At 45.0% G+C, this 17887-nt stretch overlaps 1 protein-coding gene across 11 annotated transcripts in view; it reads left to right on the plus strand.

The window, feature by feature from the left end:
- The first annotated feature begins 70 nt into the window (after nt 1–70).
- Zcchc2 (zinc finger, CCHC domain containing 2) overlaps nt 71–17887 on the plus strand; it is a 43688-nt gene continuing 25871 nt past the window's right edge. For 5 of the 11 annotated variants that reach the window (XM_006529512.4, XM_006529516.4, XM_006529514.4 and 2 more), the window contains exons 1-4: nt 71–1388; nt 10612–10723; nt 13781–13857; nt 15696–15767. In XM_006529512.4, the coding sequence (XP_006529575.1) occupies nt 471–1388; nt 10612–10723; nt 13781–13857; nt 15696–15767 (1179 nt within the window). In that variant the 5' untranslated portion in view covers nt 71–470. The remainder of the gene's footprint in view (nt 1389–10611; nt 10724–13780; nt 13858–15695; nt 15768–17887) is intronic. The other 6 variants (NM_001122675.1, NM_001122676.1, XM_006529513.4 and 3 more) reach the window with 3 other exon arrangements.

The raw sequence follows: 17887 nt of genomic DNA on the forward strand, positions 1-17887 counted from the left end.
GGGGCAAACGAGAAGCTCGCGTCACGCCAGATCTAAACGTTGATTGGCTGGAGTGCGGTGCGCGGAGCCCGCCAGCGTCTCCGCCCAGCCCCGCTGCTCCTCCTCCTCCTCGCCAAGCCGCTCTGCCAGCGCCGGCTCGAGAGGGAACGGCTCAGGCCGTCACCGCCAGCCCCGTGCGGACGCGGAAAGGCGGAAGGAGGACGCGCTCGTCGACTTGCTCCTCCCGCACCGGACTCCCCAGCGGGCACAGAGCCCAGGGGAGGAGCCGTCGCGGTCACGCCCCGCCTCCCGCCGGGACGAAGCTGCCGGCCGGCCACCGCCCCCCGTCCCCGGTCGGCGAGACCCGCCCCCGGCCCGCCCCGGCGGCATGGAGGGGCAACGTTCTTGACGGCCGTGCCGCCGCCCGGGCGCTCGGCTCCTCCCGCCGCCCCCGCTCCCTCGCTCGCATGTCCGCACCGCCTTAGCTGAGGATGCTGAGGATGAAGCTGCCACCGAAGTCGACGCACCCCAGCGAGCCGCCGCCCGACGCGGAGGAGCCCGAGGCGGACGCGCGGCCGGGCGCAAAGGCTCCGCTGCGCCGCCGCCGCGACTGCCGCCCGCCGCCGCCGCCCACGGGCCTGCCGCGGGGACCCCCGCCGCCGCCGTCGCCGCCCCGGGGGCTCGAGCCGCCTGTTGCTAGCGGGCCGACGGCGGGCGCGGGCATGCCGGGCGGCGGCGGGCACGCGGCGGCGCTGCGCGAACAGGAGCGGGTGTATGAGTGGTTCGGGCTGGTGCTGGGCTCGGCGCAGCGCCTTGAGTTCATGTGCGGGCTGCTGGACCTGTGCAACCCGCTGGAGCTGCGCTTTCTCGGCTCGTGCCTGGAGGACTTGGCGCGCAAGGACTACCACTACCTGCGCGACTCGGAGGCGAAGGCCAACGGCCTCTCGGACCCAGGGTCGCTGGCCGATTTCCGAGAGCCCGCCGTGCGCTCGCGCCTCATCGTATACCTAGCGCTGCTGGGCTCGGAGAACAGAGAGGCCGCTGGCCGCCTGCACCGCCTCCTGCCCCAGGTGGACGCGGTGCTCAGAAGCCTGCGCGCGACTCGAGCCGAGGGCTCGCGGGGCAGCGTGGAGGACGAGCCGAGTGGCGATGGCGAGCAGGACGCGGAGAAGGACGGCCCCGGCCCGGAAGGCAGTGGCTGCGCCAAGCTCGGGACTGGAGGCGGGCTCGGCTTCAGGGCCCAAGAGGAACTGCTGCTGCTGTTCACCATGGCTTCGCTGCACCCGGCTTTCTCCTTCCACCAGCGGGTCACCCTGAGGGAGCACCTGGAGAGGCTCCGCAGCGCACTCCGGGTGGAGCCGGAGGACGCGGAGGTGGAGCCCAGCAACTTTGCGGGCTCCAGGGCCCAGGTAAGGTGCGAAGAAGTGCAGTCGCAGCTCCGGCCTCCGCCTCGGCGGGCCTCAGAATCCAGCTCTGACCCCAGCCTCATGCAGGTGTCTCGGAATAACCACTCCGCGGCTCTCAGCCATGGGTAGTCATCGTCATTTTCTTGGGTGGCTCATTTCCAGTCACCCACATGCACATTGAGCCACCCGCCATAACAGAATGCTCTAGAATTCTCTTCTGATGTGCACGAGTTATCACGGAAGACTGGAGCTCCCTGACCCTAGACCTCAGAATTAGGAGGCTCGTGGGACATTTTGGGCTCGAGTATTTGGGTGCTAGGTGCAAGGGGAAAAGCCAAGCGCTTGGGGCTGTCAACCACCGTCCGTTTAGCCCTGGGTGGGCTGTTTCCTAGTCTCAGCCTGTTTAAAAACCGCCTTACCCCTTGGCACTGCCAGGTTACTGTGGCATAAGGAACTTTTTATACTTAGTGTGTGCTAATTAAGGTTTTGAATAGGTCTTTTGGCTTTTAGTCGGAGAACTTTGTATTCACTGGGAGTGTGTGTGTGTGTTCCGGTGGGTATTCTGTGGAGACCTATGAATTGGCTGACCTAAGTACAAAAATCGGTCATCTAGGTAAAGACTTGGGATGGCCTGGCTAAACCTTTAACAGACTACCAAACAAGCTTTCCTAAGGGGCTTGATTTCTACTTCAGATTTGGGGTCTGGTGATCTCTTAGGTCTTTAGGCATTAACGTTGTCTGAAAGAGTTATTAAAACACATTTAGTACATAGGAATCCACTTATCGAAAACTTTAAAGAATTTTTACAGTCTTGAAAGTAATTTAATTAGGCCCAATAAACCACTTAAGAATGGCGATTTAATGGGGATATGTTTCAACTGCAGTAAAAACTGTAGATTAAGACCTTATTTTTGTGGATCAGATCTGATTTGGACGCCATGCTTTTCCACTTTAAGGGGGGGAGGTGTTCCCTCCCTCCGCGCTTGAAAGTTAACATGTATCAGCAGTCATTCAATATGGTAGAACTAAAATTGAGCATTATGTTTCACTAATGATTGTATAGACTCATTACCAAAGAACCCTGGGCATTTAGGATAGGTCTCAAAGGGCCTGCCTTAGAGATAATGTAGGCTGAGTACTTCTTTCTTTTTTTTTCCCCGTGAGGCATTTGTGAAATCACAATTTCATGTTTTATCTTATAAATCTTAACAAAATCCAGATGTAATAAGACTAATACCTTGCGTTTTCTTGATGAGTGTAAAATCATACCATCTTCTAGTGTCTCTACTACCAGCACACACGTTTGTGTAAATGATAATAAAAGCTTAATTCACCCTTCAGCCTACTCACTAAATCTACCTGAAAAGCAACACCACAGAGCTGTTAAATTTAGAGAAGAGAGCAGGTTGGGGACATGTTTTCTTATGACAATATAAGATAACCTTGAATTTGGTCTGATGAAAGTGTCCCACAACAGAACAGTTTACATCATTCCATTCATAGTATACTAACACAGGTACAGCACTAATTGCAGAGTTTTAACTGTGAGGATCTCCTTTCCCTTAATGTTGCTTTGAATGTGGTACTGTAAAGCAGACGGAGAGGGTAGATACGTGCTAATCAGAGTAATGAGATTTTTATTGTGACTGCAGTGCATGGCCTTTTCTGGCCACCAGTGAGTGCTGGGAGGAGTGGACAAAGGGGATTGGGCATCCTGCCACTAATTTCAGCACATCATCACTTCTCAGGAAGTGGGAGTAGGGAATAAATGCTACAGGGATTAACATGCTAAGACAGCGCGCTAGACACTGGGGCTATTGCTTAGCGCGTATTTCCCAGGTAGTTGTTTATCTCCCGTAGTTGTTTAGGGTTGATGAACAAACCATTTCTTTCTGATGAAACAACTTAGATCTCACCTATTGGAGGTGTGTGTGTGTGTGTGTGGGGGGGGTATTGTGGGTCCCCAAGTCCACCAGCTGACGCTGTTTTGGACTTGATGTTTGAGCGAATCTTGTTGCTCACAGGCTGTCATTCTTGAGGCTGCTGGTGCAGGTGGGCTTTTTAAAGTGCGGATTCCCGCGGTCCAGCCCAGCTGTTGCTCGGCCCTCGGTGACCTAAGCGCACAGAAGTTAGGGCGCGGGCGGGATTCTGCAGGGAGGGGGCTGGAGCGCATGCCGGCCGCTCTTGGAGGCGCGGGGTCCTCCGGAGGACGCTGGGGTCGCGCGTGGTCGCGGCCCGCAGACAGCCGCAAGTCGGGGTTGCCCCTCCTCCGCCCGGCAAGATGGCGGCCGCGCAGCCCACGTGACCAGTGCCGTTCAGCCCTGGCCCCGCCCGGGCCCCAGCCTGGCTGAAGGGCTGGTAGTGGAGGTGGAGAAGCACGTGGGCCCAAGGCTGGTGGCGACTTAGACCTGATAAAGGAGAAATTCATGGGGCTGCATTTTAACTTGCCCTGGAAGTAACTTTGGCTGCAGCTCTGCAGCTTCTCATTGCTTAGGAATCATATTTGTCTTTATTAGTGTTTATGACCAAGGGAAGCATATCCGAACTCAATTTTTTGTTAAGGTATACTGGTTCAGAATACCGTACCTAGCTTTAGAATTGTACCTAATAACTATAAAGTGGGTTTCTGGGTTTCTTTAATTTTTTTAAACTAATGACATTTATGGATAAAACTTGAATGACAGCTTTATATTCTGTGCCCTGAGGGTGAAGTTCAGCACACAATGTCTTAACCATGGACAGTGTGAGTTGGTGCTTATTAGTCCACATCAGAGAAACAGGAATAAACAAATGTGGTTTTACTCTTAGAAGTGACAGTTCATAGCTTTTAAAATGGGGTTTGGATGATTCTGTACATTATATAAAAACTTGAGTATTGGGCCTCCTTTTAGGAGACTTGACATAAATCTTACTTTCTTCCCAGCTGCAATAAACCATTATGCTTGTATATATAGCTCCACAAATAGGCCCAAGGAACAGTAGTGGGAGTACTCATTAATGTATCTTAGGATGTGTGTAATTCTTTGTAGAGTTCTCATATGTGAAAATAGCTGCAAACACCAAATGTTAAACACAGTTCTCTTCCTGTTATTAATAAGATAAGCCATAAAGACTTAGGAACAAAAACCCCCTGTGGCTTTAGGAACTAGCTTTATTCCTGTGTTTGAATGATTTATAGGCACTGACACTATTCATGGGTATTCGCTTTTAGAAGGTTTTCCCTTAACTATCGATGCAGAGTTATGAGAAACAAACCACATTGGTTATCTTGGTAGTCTACAGTGGTTGGTATTGTGTGGTTGCTCTTTTGGTTGTTCTTAATGCTTGAAGCTTGGTTGTTTGACCTGACAAATAGTATTAACATTTGAATAAAAGATCCTGTGTCTTAGTGTCACTTAAACTCATAAGCCATACTTGAACGCATCAAAATTAAGTGGCCACAAGTCCTTTCTTTACCTACTAAAATTAGTAAATTTAGTAGGGGGGAAAACCTTGTGAAATTGTCCCCTTTTCTGTAAATGTGCAGATTGGTTGTATTGTTCTTGACTGACCTATTATTTCTACTCAGTTTGCAGTACAGATAACGTATGAGTTGTGCTGGAGCTTGAGAAAGAAAATTTTATAGTGGGTTTTAGTCTAAATTTTACTTCTCCAAGAAAATCTGGACGCATTTGTGTCAGTCAGAGTGCATAGAGAGCAGCTACCTAGAAGTTTGGATATTAGAATTCTGTTGTATTAGATGCTAAAATATGTATGTAAGGGATGACAATAAAAGGGAGTAGTGTTTTGTTGTTTCTGAGACGGTTTCACATTGTAATTCAAGCTTGCCTCAAACTGGGGGATCCTTCCTCTGTCTCCAAAGTATGAAATATAAGTATGAGCTAATTCTGTTGGCTAGAAGTCCTATCTAAAATTCATTAGTAATATACACTGCATTTGTTTTCTTAGGCCATTGCTAGAATATATCTCATGGTGAAGTGTTGGTGGGTCTTCCCTGAGGTTTTCTCACTTATTAAAAGTAGTCTTCATTAGCATTTGAGTCAGGTCGGCCTCCTAGGTGGTCTAAGGGAAACAGATGTAGCACTGCATCTCCAGATGGAGGTGGGAGCAGGAATAGCCATGTCCTCTAGTGAAATGCTTGGTTTGCTTGACTGCAGCAAGGAATACAAGCATCAGTTGTGATATAAAACACTGTTGGAAGAGGCTTTTTACAGTCAGGTAACTATTTTAGTTAGCAGGTGATTAGCAAAGTGAAGTGTATGATTTCCTGTGCAGAGGTTTTCTCCTGGGGTCCAGGTGTAGAAAGGAAACAAATGCTCTTCCTCCTCCAGCTAGGTAAGACCACTCTTGCCAGTGCACTCCTGCACTCGGAACTTCTTGATTCTGGAGATGGATGGGAGGCTGGTGTTGTAGAGCTCTGAGTGAGGCAGCGTGGTCTAGAACAGCACTTAGTAGGGAGGGGTTTACATTCCAGCCCTGAGACAGCAACCAGCCAACCTGAAGCTGAGCTTTAGTGCCCTCTATAAAAGGAGGGAGAGTGACTTCCTTTCTAGGTTGTGGTGATTGCACTAAGAGCAAGTTGCAAAATAATTCAGACTATTTTAAACACATTATCAAGCTAGTGCAGTTTTCTTTAACACTTTTTAAAGTGTCATGACTTTTTATTTTCAGGAAAGGGGGTCTTTCTGTGTGTGGGGCTTTTTGGTTTTATACTTAAAGCCCACAGGGTAGAGAACTTTTACATTCTTATTACTGTAATTCTAGATAGATTGATTTTTCCCCCCTTGGTTTTTCGAGACAGAATTTCTCTGTATAGTCCTGGCTGTTCTGGAACTCACTTTGTAGACCAGGCTGGCATCGAACTCAGAAATCCTCTGCCTGCCTCTGCCTCCCAAGTGCTGGAATCAAAGGCGTGGGCCACCACTGTCTGTCGGGCTAGATTGATTTTCAAGAAAGATACATAGTTGAAAAGATAGTATTTGGTTTTCAAAAAGGATACATAGTCGAAAAAGAGTATTTGAGAGATATTTAGAAAAGTTATTTTTTGTAATATTTGCGTTGTTAAAAAAATCTTTTAAAACTCCCAAAGAAGAAATCCTCTCTAGGTACGAATACTTTCTTTTAGTATTGGACTTGGGACTATAAATGGAAGAAAATACATATTTTGAATTTAAGTTATCATTCACTTCAGTGTAGTTGTAGTCTACTTATTCACCACTTTTCACATTTAATTAGGAAGTAATAATTTAAATTTGTGTGGAGTCAAGCATGGCTACTACAAAAAAGCAACTTTATAGTTTGGTTAAGTTACATAATTCTTCAGTTAAGAGCACCAGTGGGGATCCATGTATTTAGGAGCAATTCTGCACCGCAGCTGTTGTGTATTTTTTTAGCTTATTTAATGTTTTCCATTCTTTAAGGAATATTAAGGTGGTGGTTGTTGTTTTCTGTTTTGTTTTTGTTTTTTGTTGTTGTTGTTTGTTTTTTGTTGTTGTTGTTTGTTTTTTGAGTTTTTTGCCAGTCACTGTACCTCATGTTTGTAATGCTCGTAGTCTTAGTATTTGGAAGGTTGAGAATTTGAGGCCAGCCAGGGATTTATCACAAACAACAAAACAGAAGCAAGAGGCTAGTACTCCCTGAGTGTTTCTGTACTTTTATGAAGAATTCTCTGCTCGTGCAGTAATTCTGGTTTGTAAACAGTCAGTGTGACAGGGAAGTGGTCTGTGGGGTGCTTGTTATGGGTAGTGGAGGCCCAGCCCTGGGTCCATTTCCTTTTGTTCTTGTGCTCTAGGGAATTTTTGGCCTTTGGTTCCCTGCCAAGTGGTTCCTTAGCAGTGTTCGTTGCTCACTCAAGGAGTAGTTTATCTGAGGTTTTATTTTATATGTATGTATATGTGTCATGTGTGCCTGGTACCCTCTGCGGGGCCATCACACACATGTTGCATACACTCACAGACATAAATAATACATAAATCAATAGTAGCGTTGCAATAAATTACATCGTTCTGAAGAAACTGAATTAAATTAGAATAGATAAGTCACTGTAGCTGACTTCAGACACACCAGAAGAGGGCGTCAGATCTCATTATGGGTGTTTTTGAGCCACCATGTGGTTGTTGGGATTTGAACTCAGGACCTTTGGAAGAGCAGTCAGTCCTTGCTAGATTTTTACATTATCTTTTATTTATTTTTTTTACCTCATTGCATATGTTGTAATTGCTCAGTCATAATTTCTTAAACCTGGGCGTTCAAATGTAGCTCTGGAAGTACTGCTTTAAGACTGAATGCCTTGAACAGTGATCTTCTCTTTTTGGTCTTATTTGTGCTCCCTCCTTAAGCCTCGGTAGTGGGATGTACAGATGGGTACAGAGGTCAGAATTACTGACCACTGCTTTACTGTTTGGATAATTGGTTTACAGAGCGTCTCCTGCAGGGTTTGGTCTCCAGCTTGTGACTTGTATGAGAAAGATGGGGAATGGAGAATACTTTGCTTGTGCATAGGAAGTTAAAAACTTGACTTTGGGCACAGAAATGAGCCCTCTGTGGAGTCACGTGGCAGTTTGGTGATTATGAGTAAGGCTGTGTAAATTGGGATAGTTTCCTAGAGTAAAACTGATTTTTGTTTTAAGTGGTCCTGGAGGGAAAGTGGTTATGTGTGATCGGAGGCCTGTGGTGTTAGAGTACTATTTGAGAAAACAGGCTGTTCTAAACAGAGGTTGCACGGTGCAGCGGTGCAGCGAGAGGCTGTTGCTTTTGGAAATGGTTTGTTTTCCCTTGGACGGGTAAGTGGACGTCCTCACAGGTTCGATTAAGTGGCAAATGCCAATACAGTCTGGACCCACTCGACCGCCTGTCTGTCACTGTTGAGGCCCTTAGATGTGTACATGGTTCCAAGAAGACTTCTGCACTGAAGGTGGAGCTGTGGCTCTGCTGGAGGACCTAAAAGGTCTGGTGGCTCGGGCTGTTAACGTCCGAGTTTAGTTTGCTTCTTTCAGAGGGCGTCTTTGGTCTTGTCCTCTGTGTTCTCCTCTCTTGTGCAGGAAGGCTGTAAAGGGAAAGGCGCTAGAGCATAGCTGTGGGCTAGGGAGGGGTGTGTGCAAGGCTAGGTCCTTCTGCACTCTCTCTGTCCTTGTCACCTCACCCCAAAACATCTTGCTGTGGGCATGGACTAGCGTAGGAATGAAGCAGTTCCAGATCCACTTCCCACCTTCCTTGTACAGAAGGTATTTACTGCCTGTTTGTTTCCTGTATCCTTGTCATTGTGTGTCCTCTGTAGAATTTGTTTTTCAGCATGCACTTGTCGTCTTAACAGGTGGCACTATCTAGATTGACTCGGCAGAAGCATGAAGAGTTAGCCGAGTACACAAAGGTCAATCCTTAAGTAAAATCTAAAATCTGCTTCCCTCCTTTGCTGCTTGCAGCCTCCACTTCCTTCTCCCTGGTCGGCTTCTGGGTCGGGTGATTGTGCTGGCGCTTTCTTAATGGGTCAGTTCCCCTAGAGGGAATGATACCGACTGTTTTAACTTCTCAATTAGTAATTAGAAAGAGGCCCTAAACTTCACAGCGAGTGATAGTGACAGTTCCCCTGCCGCCTTGTTTCCCCCTGTTCAGGCCTGCATAGTTTTCCACTGTTATCCCACATATGTTGAGAAGAATGTGCTAGAAAGAAGCAGTTATGATGGCAGAGTATATGTACCCTATAAATCACCGCCAGCACTCTCTTCAGTAGTTGGTATACATACCCACGTTATACTGTAGCCGGGTCTGTCATCCTCTTGCTGAACCATCTGAGACCCACATGTGCACACTGACAGTAAAAATAAATTACTAAGGAGGGAGAAGGGAGAGAGGTGATTGAAACTGTTTACTAAGCTCCTTTCGGGTAAGGGCTGCCTAAGAGGATGGGAAAGCTTTGTTTATTTCTCGTGGCGCTTGGGATGGAAACTGGGATCTAGAACATGCTGAGCAGGTTCTCTGCTGCCGAGCCGTACGCTAGCACTGCATTACTGTTCATTTCTTAAAAGGCTGCAGAACAGCGTTGGATTTCTAATTAGCAAAATCTCTCAGGCAGACGTGGGCTGTAAGGAAAGAGTATATGACTTAAGTTAGGATATGTATGAGCTTACTTTTAAAAATTGATAGCATTGCAAGTTGGTAAAGACTGGGAGACCGAATGTTTTAGCGGTTGGGCCCTGAAGAGATCTGTGTTCTCCTTATGACAAGGAGAACACTTTGTAAACACTCCTATTACCTTGGGTTTCTAGAAGGTGGGAGTAAGGATTAGTTACCAAGAGTATTTAATGTACTTTACTCACATAAATAAAGCTGTCATCTGGAATCCCACACACATTGTCAGACCAGTTTGGGCCATTAAACAGCAGGAGAAAATGCCTTACATGAGGTCCCTGACAAGTTTCAGGTCCTCTCTTCTGTCATTTCTTGATGCAGTTAAAAAGTCAGTGTATGTTTTGTTCTTGAAACAAGTGATGTTAAAATTAGTGGTGTTTTGAGGTAAAATGTCAGGATGGAGGAAGGGAAGGGCTATTTTTGGTTTTTCTGCTTAACTACAGTCTTATAATAACAATAGACACATAGCACTGCTTTAATTCTGGAGAGCTATAAGCTTGGTGTGCTTTTTATTATTATAAAATCCAATCTTTGAGGCACACCCCCATAGTCACTGGTGATGGATGGGCTACGTAGACTCAGTCAGGGTCAGAGTGTCTGGTTTCTGTGTGACTTGACTTTGACAGTAAGCCATCCATACATGGTGTTTCTTGCAAAGATTTGTATGTGTTGATGGTGCTGTTGATAACACTTTCCTACTGGAACATCTTGTTAGGCTGTTACTAAAACTAATCAGTAGATAAACTTTATGTAATGATTAGCATACACAGTACCTCGGGAAATTAACATAAAGTATACTAGTTATTTTATATGTCCTTTTGATTCTGGTTCATGTGGTATAGAATGAATACCACTGGTAACTCTGATTAGCAACATTGGATTTCTGTGTGTAAGATAGCTGGGAAAGAAAATATTTGAAAAGATTATTACTTTTAAATAAAAATGAGCATTGATACTGCTACTTGTGACTCTGACACATGGTATCTTTTTACCCTTAATGTTTAATCACTTGTAACTAGTATAATCATTATTCAGACTGTATGACTTGACTCTGTGGAATTTTCTCCTCTGATGTAGATTAACACATTTTCTCTTCTAGAACGACTCTGCCTGTGGTGACTATATACAGAGTAATGAGACTGGTTTAGTAGAGCAAGCCCAGATACCTCCAGACGGACTCACTGTGGCCCCTCATCGAGCTCAGCGAGAAGGTGTGCTGCATTTGTTGTTTTCACACTGATCATCATAGGGTTTTGAAGTTGTTGCTCTTGCTGCTGGTGATGATGGTGGGTGGGTGGGTGGTTGGTTTGTTGGTTGAGAAAGGGTCTCACATAGCCCAAGTTAGCCCAGATTCACTATATATCTAAAGCTGACATTGAACTCCTGATTTTTTGGCCTCCATCTGCCAAGTGCTAGGACGATAAGCCTGTGCCACCAGGCCTAGTTTATGTGATGCTGGGGAGCTAATTTAGGGGTCATACATGCTAGATAAGCACTCTGTCAACTGAGCTACATTGCTGGCCCCAATTCTGGTTAATTCTTAATTCTTAGTTTTAGCGAAATCCTGTTGGGCCTGGGCTTTTGCCCAAAAGCAGTGCTCCAAATGTTCTGACTTCTGTATTCTGTGCTCCACAGCCCTGTACTGTCCTCTCCTGTGTGTCTGGCCTATGTCGTGGACAGTTGTCTCTATGGCTGTCTTTTAAACCTCTATGTGTGCTTCTGGAGGGCTAAGACTTTATCTTATTACTTAAATACTTAGTGTAGTATTTCATCTATAGTGTTCAGTGTTTACTATTAAAAGGAAGAAAGAAAACCAACAAAGGTCATAATATCAGGGTGAAGAAATTGTTCACACCCATTTCCTGGTAGCCATGCAGTTTTAAAGAGGAATTATGGGAGTGAAAGCACATTACCATCTAAAAAGAAATGGTCTGGGTGCTCCCTTTTCTTTGCATTTGGGAAGTCCATAAGCTCATACTGGGAGGAACTTGGAAACAAAATGTGGGCTACTGTGTAGGTTGCAGATGAGCCAAGGATCCTTAAGACATACTCAGTCGCAACTCTGAGTTTGTGTCAGTATGCCTCCTTTTCACCATGGTCTTTTTGACGCAGTTTTCCTGAGAGGAAGTCTATGTCTGTTTAATTATTCCATATGTTTATCTAATTACCACCTCTGTTTACGATGATCATGGTACTGTCCCGATTAAACTTTAACCTGAGACTACTTCACCTCAGTTCAGCTCATTGAACGTTAGTAACCTGATGCAGAATTTAACTTTTATAATGTTTTGTTCTCATAAAAACTTGTTGAGGTTTAGACTATTTCAAAATGGTATTTCAAAAGCAGTTATTTGAAAGTGGTACTGTGGGTCTTCATTTTTAACTGTTAAAAACGTGAAGTATAATACATGCTCTCTGGCTTAAGTTTACAAGGGTTAGTACACGTAACAGCAGGTATAACCTGAAGCTGAAGCCATATTCCCAACTTGGTAACAGCATCAGCGCTCCGACCCCCCCACCCCCCTTTTCCCTCCGCTAAACAGCAAATACAAAAGAGCTGGCTCAGCTGGTAACGTGCTTGCGAGCATAGGACATGGAAATTAGATCCCTAGCACCTATGTACAGAAAGTCAGGCACAGCAGCAGAGTTCACTGACCGACCAAGTCACTGAGTTCCAGCTCTAGAAAGACGTTTTAGGGTGGGCGTGGTGCTGGGGAGAAGGATGACCCAAACTGGCCTTGCTTGCAGTCCTCATAGCTTCACCTGAGCTGATCTGGGATCACACCCAGTACGAACGCTTTAGGCAAGCACTCTAAATGAAGCCCTCTCCACAGCCCCAGACTGCTCTGTTTTCTCAACACCAGTTAGTTCAGTAAGGTTTGATTTGCTAGCATCCTCTTTTAAGTGATTCAGTTACAGCAGTTTTTGGGAACACAGACCTTCCCATTCCTCTTTGGTCACTGTAGCATTACACAGCCTAAGGATTGCCGTCAGGTATTTGAGGTTTTTTTTTCTACCTTCACTCTGAAGCAGCCATCAAACCATGCATTTTGAAAGTTGGCATGAAGTGCTGTTATGGCTCTGTGCCTGCTTATTCTAAGTGCGTTTCCTGCTGCTGCCTTTCTGTGTTCCGTGCTTCATGCTCTCTCGTTGCTCACCTTTCATGGTGTGTAACAATCTTGTTGTCACGTCTGTGTTTTTGCTCCTTTAACTTGTTCTAAAGCAAAAGGAATGCTCCTCTCCTCTTCTCTGCCAGCACCCCCAAGTTCACATGTGACTCTCTATCCCCACCATAGTCCCATGGCATTGCTTTCCCAGCCTCTTTTGCCATCATTATCAGCCTCTACAGGCGCAGCCTCAGCATCAAGTGAGTATTGTACCTGCTGTACACTCACTGTATAGCAGTCTGGTTGACTTCAGATCTTTGTGTTGTAGAGTCAACCTTTTCAGATTGGCCGTCACCCTCCTCCTGCTGCTCTTCCTCTTCCTCCTCTTCCTCCTCTTCTCCACCCCCCCCTCTTCTTTTTTCCAACCTGATTTCTTTTCTAGTGAAGGAGCTGTAGAGTGAGTAGCCAAGGGCTTGCATGTTTACTTAGTTGATGAATAGACTGTGTATCTGTGTAGAGAGCTTGTTGTCCTGTTTACTACCCTGTGTCTACTGTTTGACCCTGACATAAACTGTACATTCAGTTCCTTTACAGCGAGACTTTATGGTTTCTTACAGTGATCAGTTTATAGGACATTTTACCCATTCCAGGAGATACAAGATCCCCTTCTGGCCTCTGTGGGCACAGACATGCATGTGGTACACATACATGCAGGCAAAACACTCATACATGTACAAATGAAAAACAAAAAACTAGATATTTTCTAAGTTATTCCTATTATATATACAAATAATTGAATGGGCTGTCCATATTTAGTTCATCCTAGCGTGCTGTACTATGATAATTTGAGTAAGAATTTTCATTATTATTCTTTAGGAAACAATCTTCACTAAAATATCTTTAGATTATTTCTTTGTTTTGTGCTGACTGCTTGGACTGGTGGACTGCTTGAACACTCAGCATCTTGACATATGTAGAAACATTCACTTGTGGTTGAGGGGCGTAATGCTGTGTATCAGTTTTTTCATGAGTTAAGGCCAGTCATAAAGATTAAGTAGCTTAATAACTAGCATTTGTCAAGTCATCAGATAACTTTAGGTAGCTGACTATGTGTGTGCTCTCTTGATACAAGTCAGTATGTGTGTGTGTTTTCTTTTTCAGCTGTCCACATTGAGAAGATAATGTTGAAAGGAGTCCAGAGAAAAAGGGCTGACAAGTACTGGGAGTACACTTTCAAAGTAAGCTGCTCTCATCCCCAGTGCTTCATTCTCCACGGTCACGGAAGAGCTGCTAGCAGGCTCGCTGCTTTAAAGACGAATGCGAGAACGAACGGAAAGACAGACAGATGATTGATAGATGACACGTAGATAATAGGTGATAGATAGGAAGAAAGGTAGGTAGATGATTAATAGGTAGTTTAACAGGTAGGTGGATAATAGATGGTCCATAGATAGATGGCAGATTTTAACAACAAGAGAGAACCTGAGCTTGGGGAAACGATTGAAAATGTGCGGTGTAAGATGCATCTTTTAAAAGGACAAGTAAACACCTCACAGTGTCTGCAGACCCCAGCCTTCCCTGTCCTGCCTTTACTTTACTGACTGCTCTGCTTTCCTTGCTGCTCATGGGGTTTTCATCCCTGCTGTGTGGCTTTGTCATCTTGTTGGCTGTGAACTGCAGGCCTGGTTCTTGCTTCCCACTGCTGCAGCTTCACTGTTGAGCCCTGTGCGGTTGCATCACATATACTCAGGCTGCCTGCAGTGAGGCCAGGGTTCTCACAGCACCACTGACCATGTTCCAGCTTCCCACTTTCCTCAAGACTTCCCTCCCTCTGATAAAGCGCTTTCTCCTTCCTCTGCAGATTACTACCACTATAGATTCCACAGATCCTTGAGCAAAGCGTCTTATGGGCGTGGGTGTCCTCATCCCTGCCGTCCTATAGTGTCTGCCTTGCTCAGTATATTTGTTGAATGAGTTTCAAAACTTCTACTTTGAAGGAGAAAAATCCTTGACTTTGTGATTTCTGTTTCCAATTTCCATGTGTCTCACTTTTGGGGTATTTGGCTCTTTACCCTTGAAACTCGGCATGCTGGCTTCTCCTTTAGTTGTTGGAACTCACAGCTTTTCTCTAAGACCTTTCTCCTTACCCTGGACCAAAGCACAGCTAACATCTGGCTCAAATGCTCCCTCTCTGGAGAGCCTTCTTAACACCAGCTACTCTTGTTTCAGGCCCAGTCTCTCTCTTTGAAGTAAACACTGTTAGAAATTCTTACATATTTGTTTGGTTTTTTGTGACGCTGATATGCGACTGAACTCAGACATCAGTTGCCTTGTCTACTCCTCTATCCACCTGCCCAGGTAGATATTTTTCTTTTAAGAAATAACCAGTCAGTAAGGGTTGCTACATAGCATTTTTATGCATTTAAAAAGTACATTAAAAGTGATATGATTAATTGATAAAACTTAGATATTAGTGTATCTTGAATAGTCACCTACTTTACAGTTGTACAGTGGAAATTAAAGTCCACAGAATTCTAAGGGTCCAGGGGGCAGTGCAGCACAGCTGATTGCAGTCCTAGATCCTGTTCCTTTTGGGCCACACTTCCCTCCTTTTCTTCATCTGAAAATGCAGGTAAAGATGCTTCCCCAAGCATCTTGCTAGGACTTAAAGCATGTGAAATCTTTTGAGAAGATAAAACTCCCTTGCTCTGCTTCTCTTGTAGCCATACATTTAGTGAGCCTAAGGAGACAGGACTTGGGTCTTTCGGATCTACCCTGTCATAGTATCATTTTTCTACTTAACCAAAAAAGCAAGACATTTCTGAAAAATTAGTTCCTGGAAATTATCAAAGCAGTTACATTTTAATACTGCTTTTTGAAAAGTACAATTTAAAAAGAATTACTGGAAAACTTTTTTCTGTACACTGTCAGAAACTATGCGAGAGAATGCTAGCTGACCTTTATATCTCTGATTGCTAATCTTAAATTTAAGGCCTTTTGTTTTACACATGGCTTTTTCCCCAGCCAGTTCCTGCCTAAGCAATAACCATACAATATGTGTGTTTTCTTAAATCAGGTAAATTGGTCTGACCTTTCAGTCACAACAGTAACAAAAACCCACCAAGAACTACAGGAATTTCTACTGAAGGTAAAATTATAGATTTTGTTGTTAAGATTTGTATATGCTATAGAGATTCCTAAAGTTTCAATGTCAAAAGAATCACCAAGAAAATTAAAACACACATAGGTTACCTCCAAGCTCGGATGAATAGAGGTGTAGAAAATGTTACCCTGTGTGTCTTCTTACCTTGTTACCAGTATAAGTAGCAGAAGAAATCGCTTTAGAAAATAGGTCCCCATTCTTAGTCCTCTACAGCGGTGCTCATCTGCAGCGAGATGAGGCTCATTTTCCTGTGGTACCTAACACACTGAGGTTCTCCTCTGTGGGCTCTGCTTGACCTTCACTCCTTTCCCGTTGGAGTTCATCCTTCCCCCACCCTACTTTCAAAAGTGTCTTAATGCTATCGGGGCGTTGAAGATGGTGGAGTTACCTTTGTTTGGCAAGTTTGTTTTCTGCACATCCTTAGCTGTTCCCTTGAATAGAAGTACCAATCAGATGTAATTGAAAAAAATGAAAGACCTCATAAAAGGGGGAACTATGTCTGTGTGGTCAATAAATTACTATTGCTCAGTAAGCAAACACTTCACAGTTTATTGTTGACAGGGAGATAAAGCTGGGAAATCCAGAAACAAGTAGTAGTCCTAACTCACTCACCAAGCTTTGTGTGAAAGTGTTATTACCATGCACCAGCTTTGAAGATTTTGCTGGGATTCACCTTGTGTGCCTGTTCAGGTCATTTGTGTCTGTGTTGATTCTTAACTCTGCAAGGGACTGATTCTCACCAGTCTGTTAGCTTCCAGAAGAATTCTGGAGCCTAGTTCTCTGACACACACTTTGACATGCTCCAAACGTTAGTTTGCTGGATTTGTTAGTTGGAATCGATTAAGCCAATTAAATAGTTTCTTTTTCCTATGGCTTGTTTTAAACTGAATTCTCCCACACCCCTCTCCTCCTATTTTATAAAAAATAGATTTTTTCCTCATACTATATATCATACAGCTTCCCCTGTTACTCACCGCCTCCCCTCCCATCCGTCCAGATCCACTCTTTTCTGTCTCTCATTAGAAAAGAACAGGCTGCTAAGAGATAACAGTAAACATTAAGTAATGTATAATAAGATAAAACAAAATCTACCGTAGTGAAATTGGACAAGGCAACCCAACAGAAGGAAACAAGCCCACGAGAAGGCACAAGGACCAGAGATCCATTTGTTCTCACACCCGGGAGTCCAGTAAAGAAACTGCAAGCCATATTATATACACAGAGCACCTGGGCAGGCCCTGTGCTTTAGCTTCGGTCTCTGAGATCGTCCGAGCTTTGCTCACCTGATTTTGAGCTTACTCTTCTGGTATCCTCATCCCCTCTGGCTCTTAAACTCTTTCTGCCTCCTCTTCCACAGGGTCCCCTGAGCTCTGAGGGGAGGGGTTTGATGGAGACATTCCATTTAGAGCTGTGTGTTCCAAGGTTTTGCTCTCTCTTTTGATGATGCTGATTAAATAAAGCACTGCTCTTAAGTATAGCAAAAATGCTGTTCAGGGTTTTACTCTTGGTTTCTAGAGTTTCTCCATTAGGGGCTGACCACCTGCTTGTAAAGATGAGGTGAGCTTCATTCATGTCTAGTTACCCAGGCCTGTGACCCTCCTCCTATCTGTCCTAGACAGTGTAACAAGAAAGGAGGCAGCAGTAGAAGGGCTGGCATCATGAGCATGACTCATGGGAACAAAGGTGTCGGGACAGAGTGGCTGTGATCCAGGCCACACTGCAGCAGGGAGATAGTCCCTCACAGCCTTCTGATGGTTTGAGCAAGTGGGTTGGGTCTGCCTCTTTTCTTTGCATACATTTTCAAATCTCTTCTGCTTCTCACAAGCTCTCTTGTGTCTTGATAGGATACATTTACCAGCACTTAATGTGAGTTAAATAGGCAGTTATGATCATCCACCATTTGGATTTGGAACAGGAACACTTGTCTCTCTTTTTCTTCTGTTTTCTTCGGGGCACAATCCTAGTGCTGAAGAATGAGTTCCAGAGGTACAGAGAGAGGGCTGAAGTTCTTAGTGGAGCCAGACGCTGCCACCTGTCAAAGCCATGTTACTTGATGCCAACTTGTGTGTGATGTGGCCACCTTTTTGTCTGTCCTCGAAACAGAG

Source organism: Mus musculus, chromosome 1, assembly GCF_000001635.26.
Source record: "Mus musculus strain C57BL/6J chromosome 1, GRCm38.p6 C57BL/6J".
NCBI lineage: Eukaryota > Metazoa > Chordata > Mammalia > Rodentia > Muridae > Mus > Mus musculus.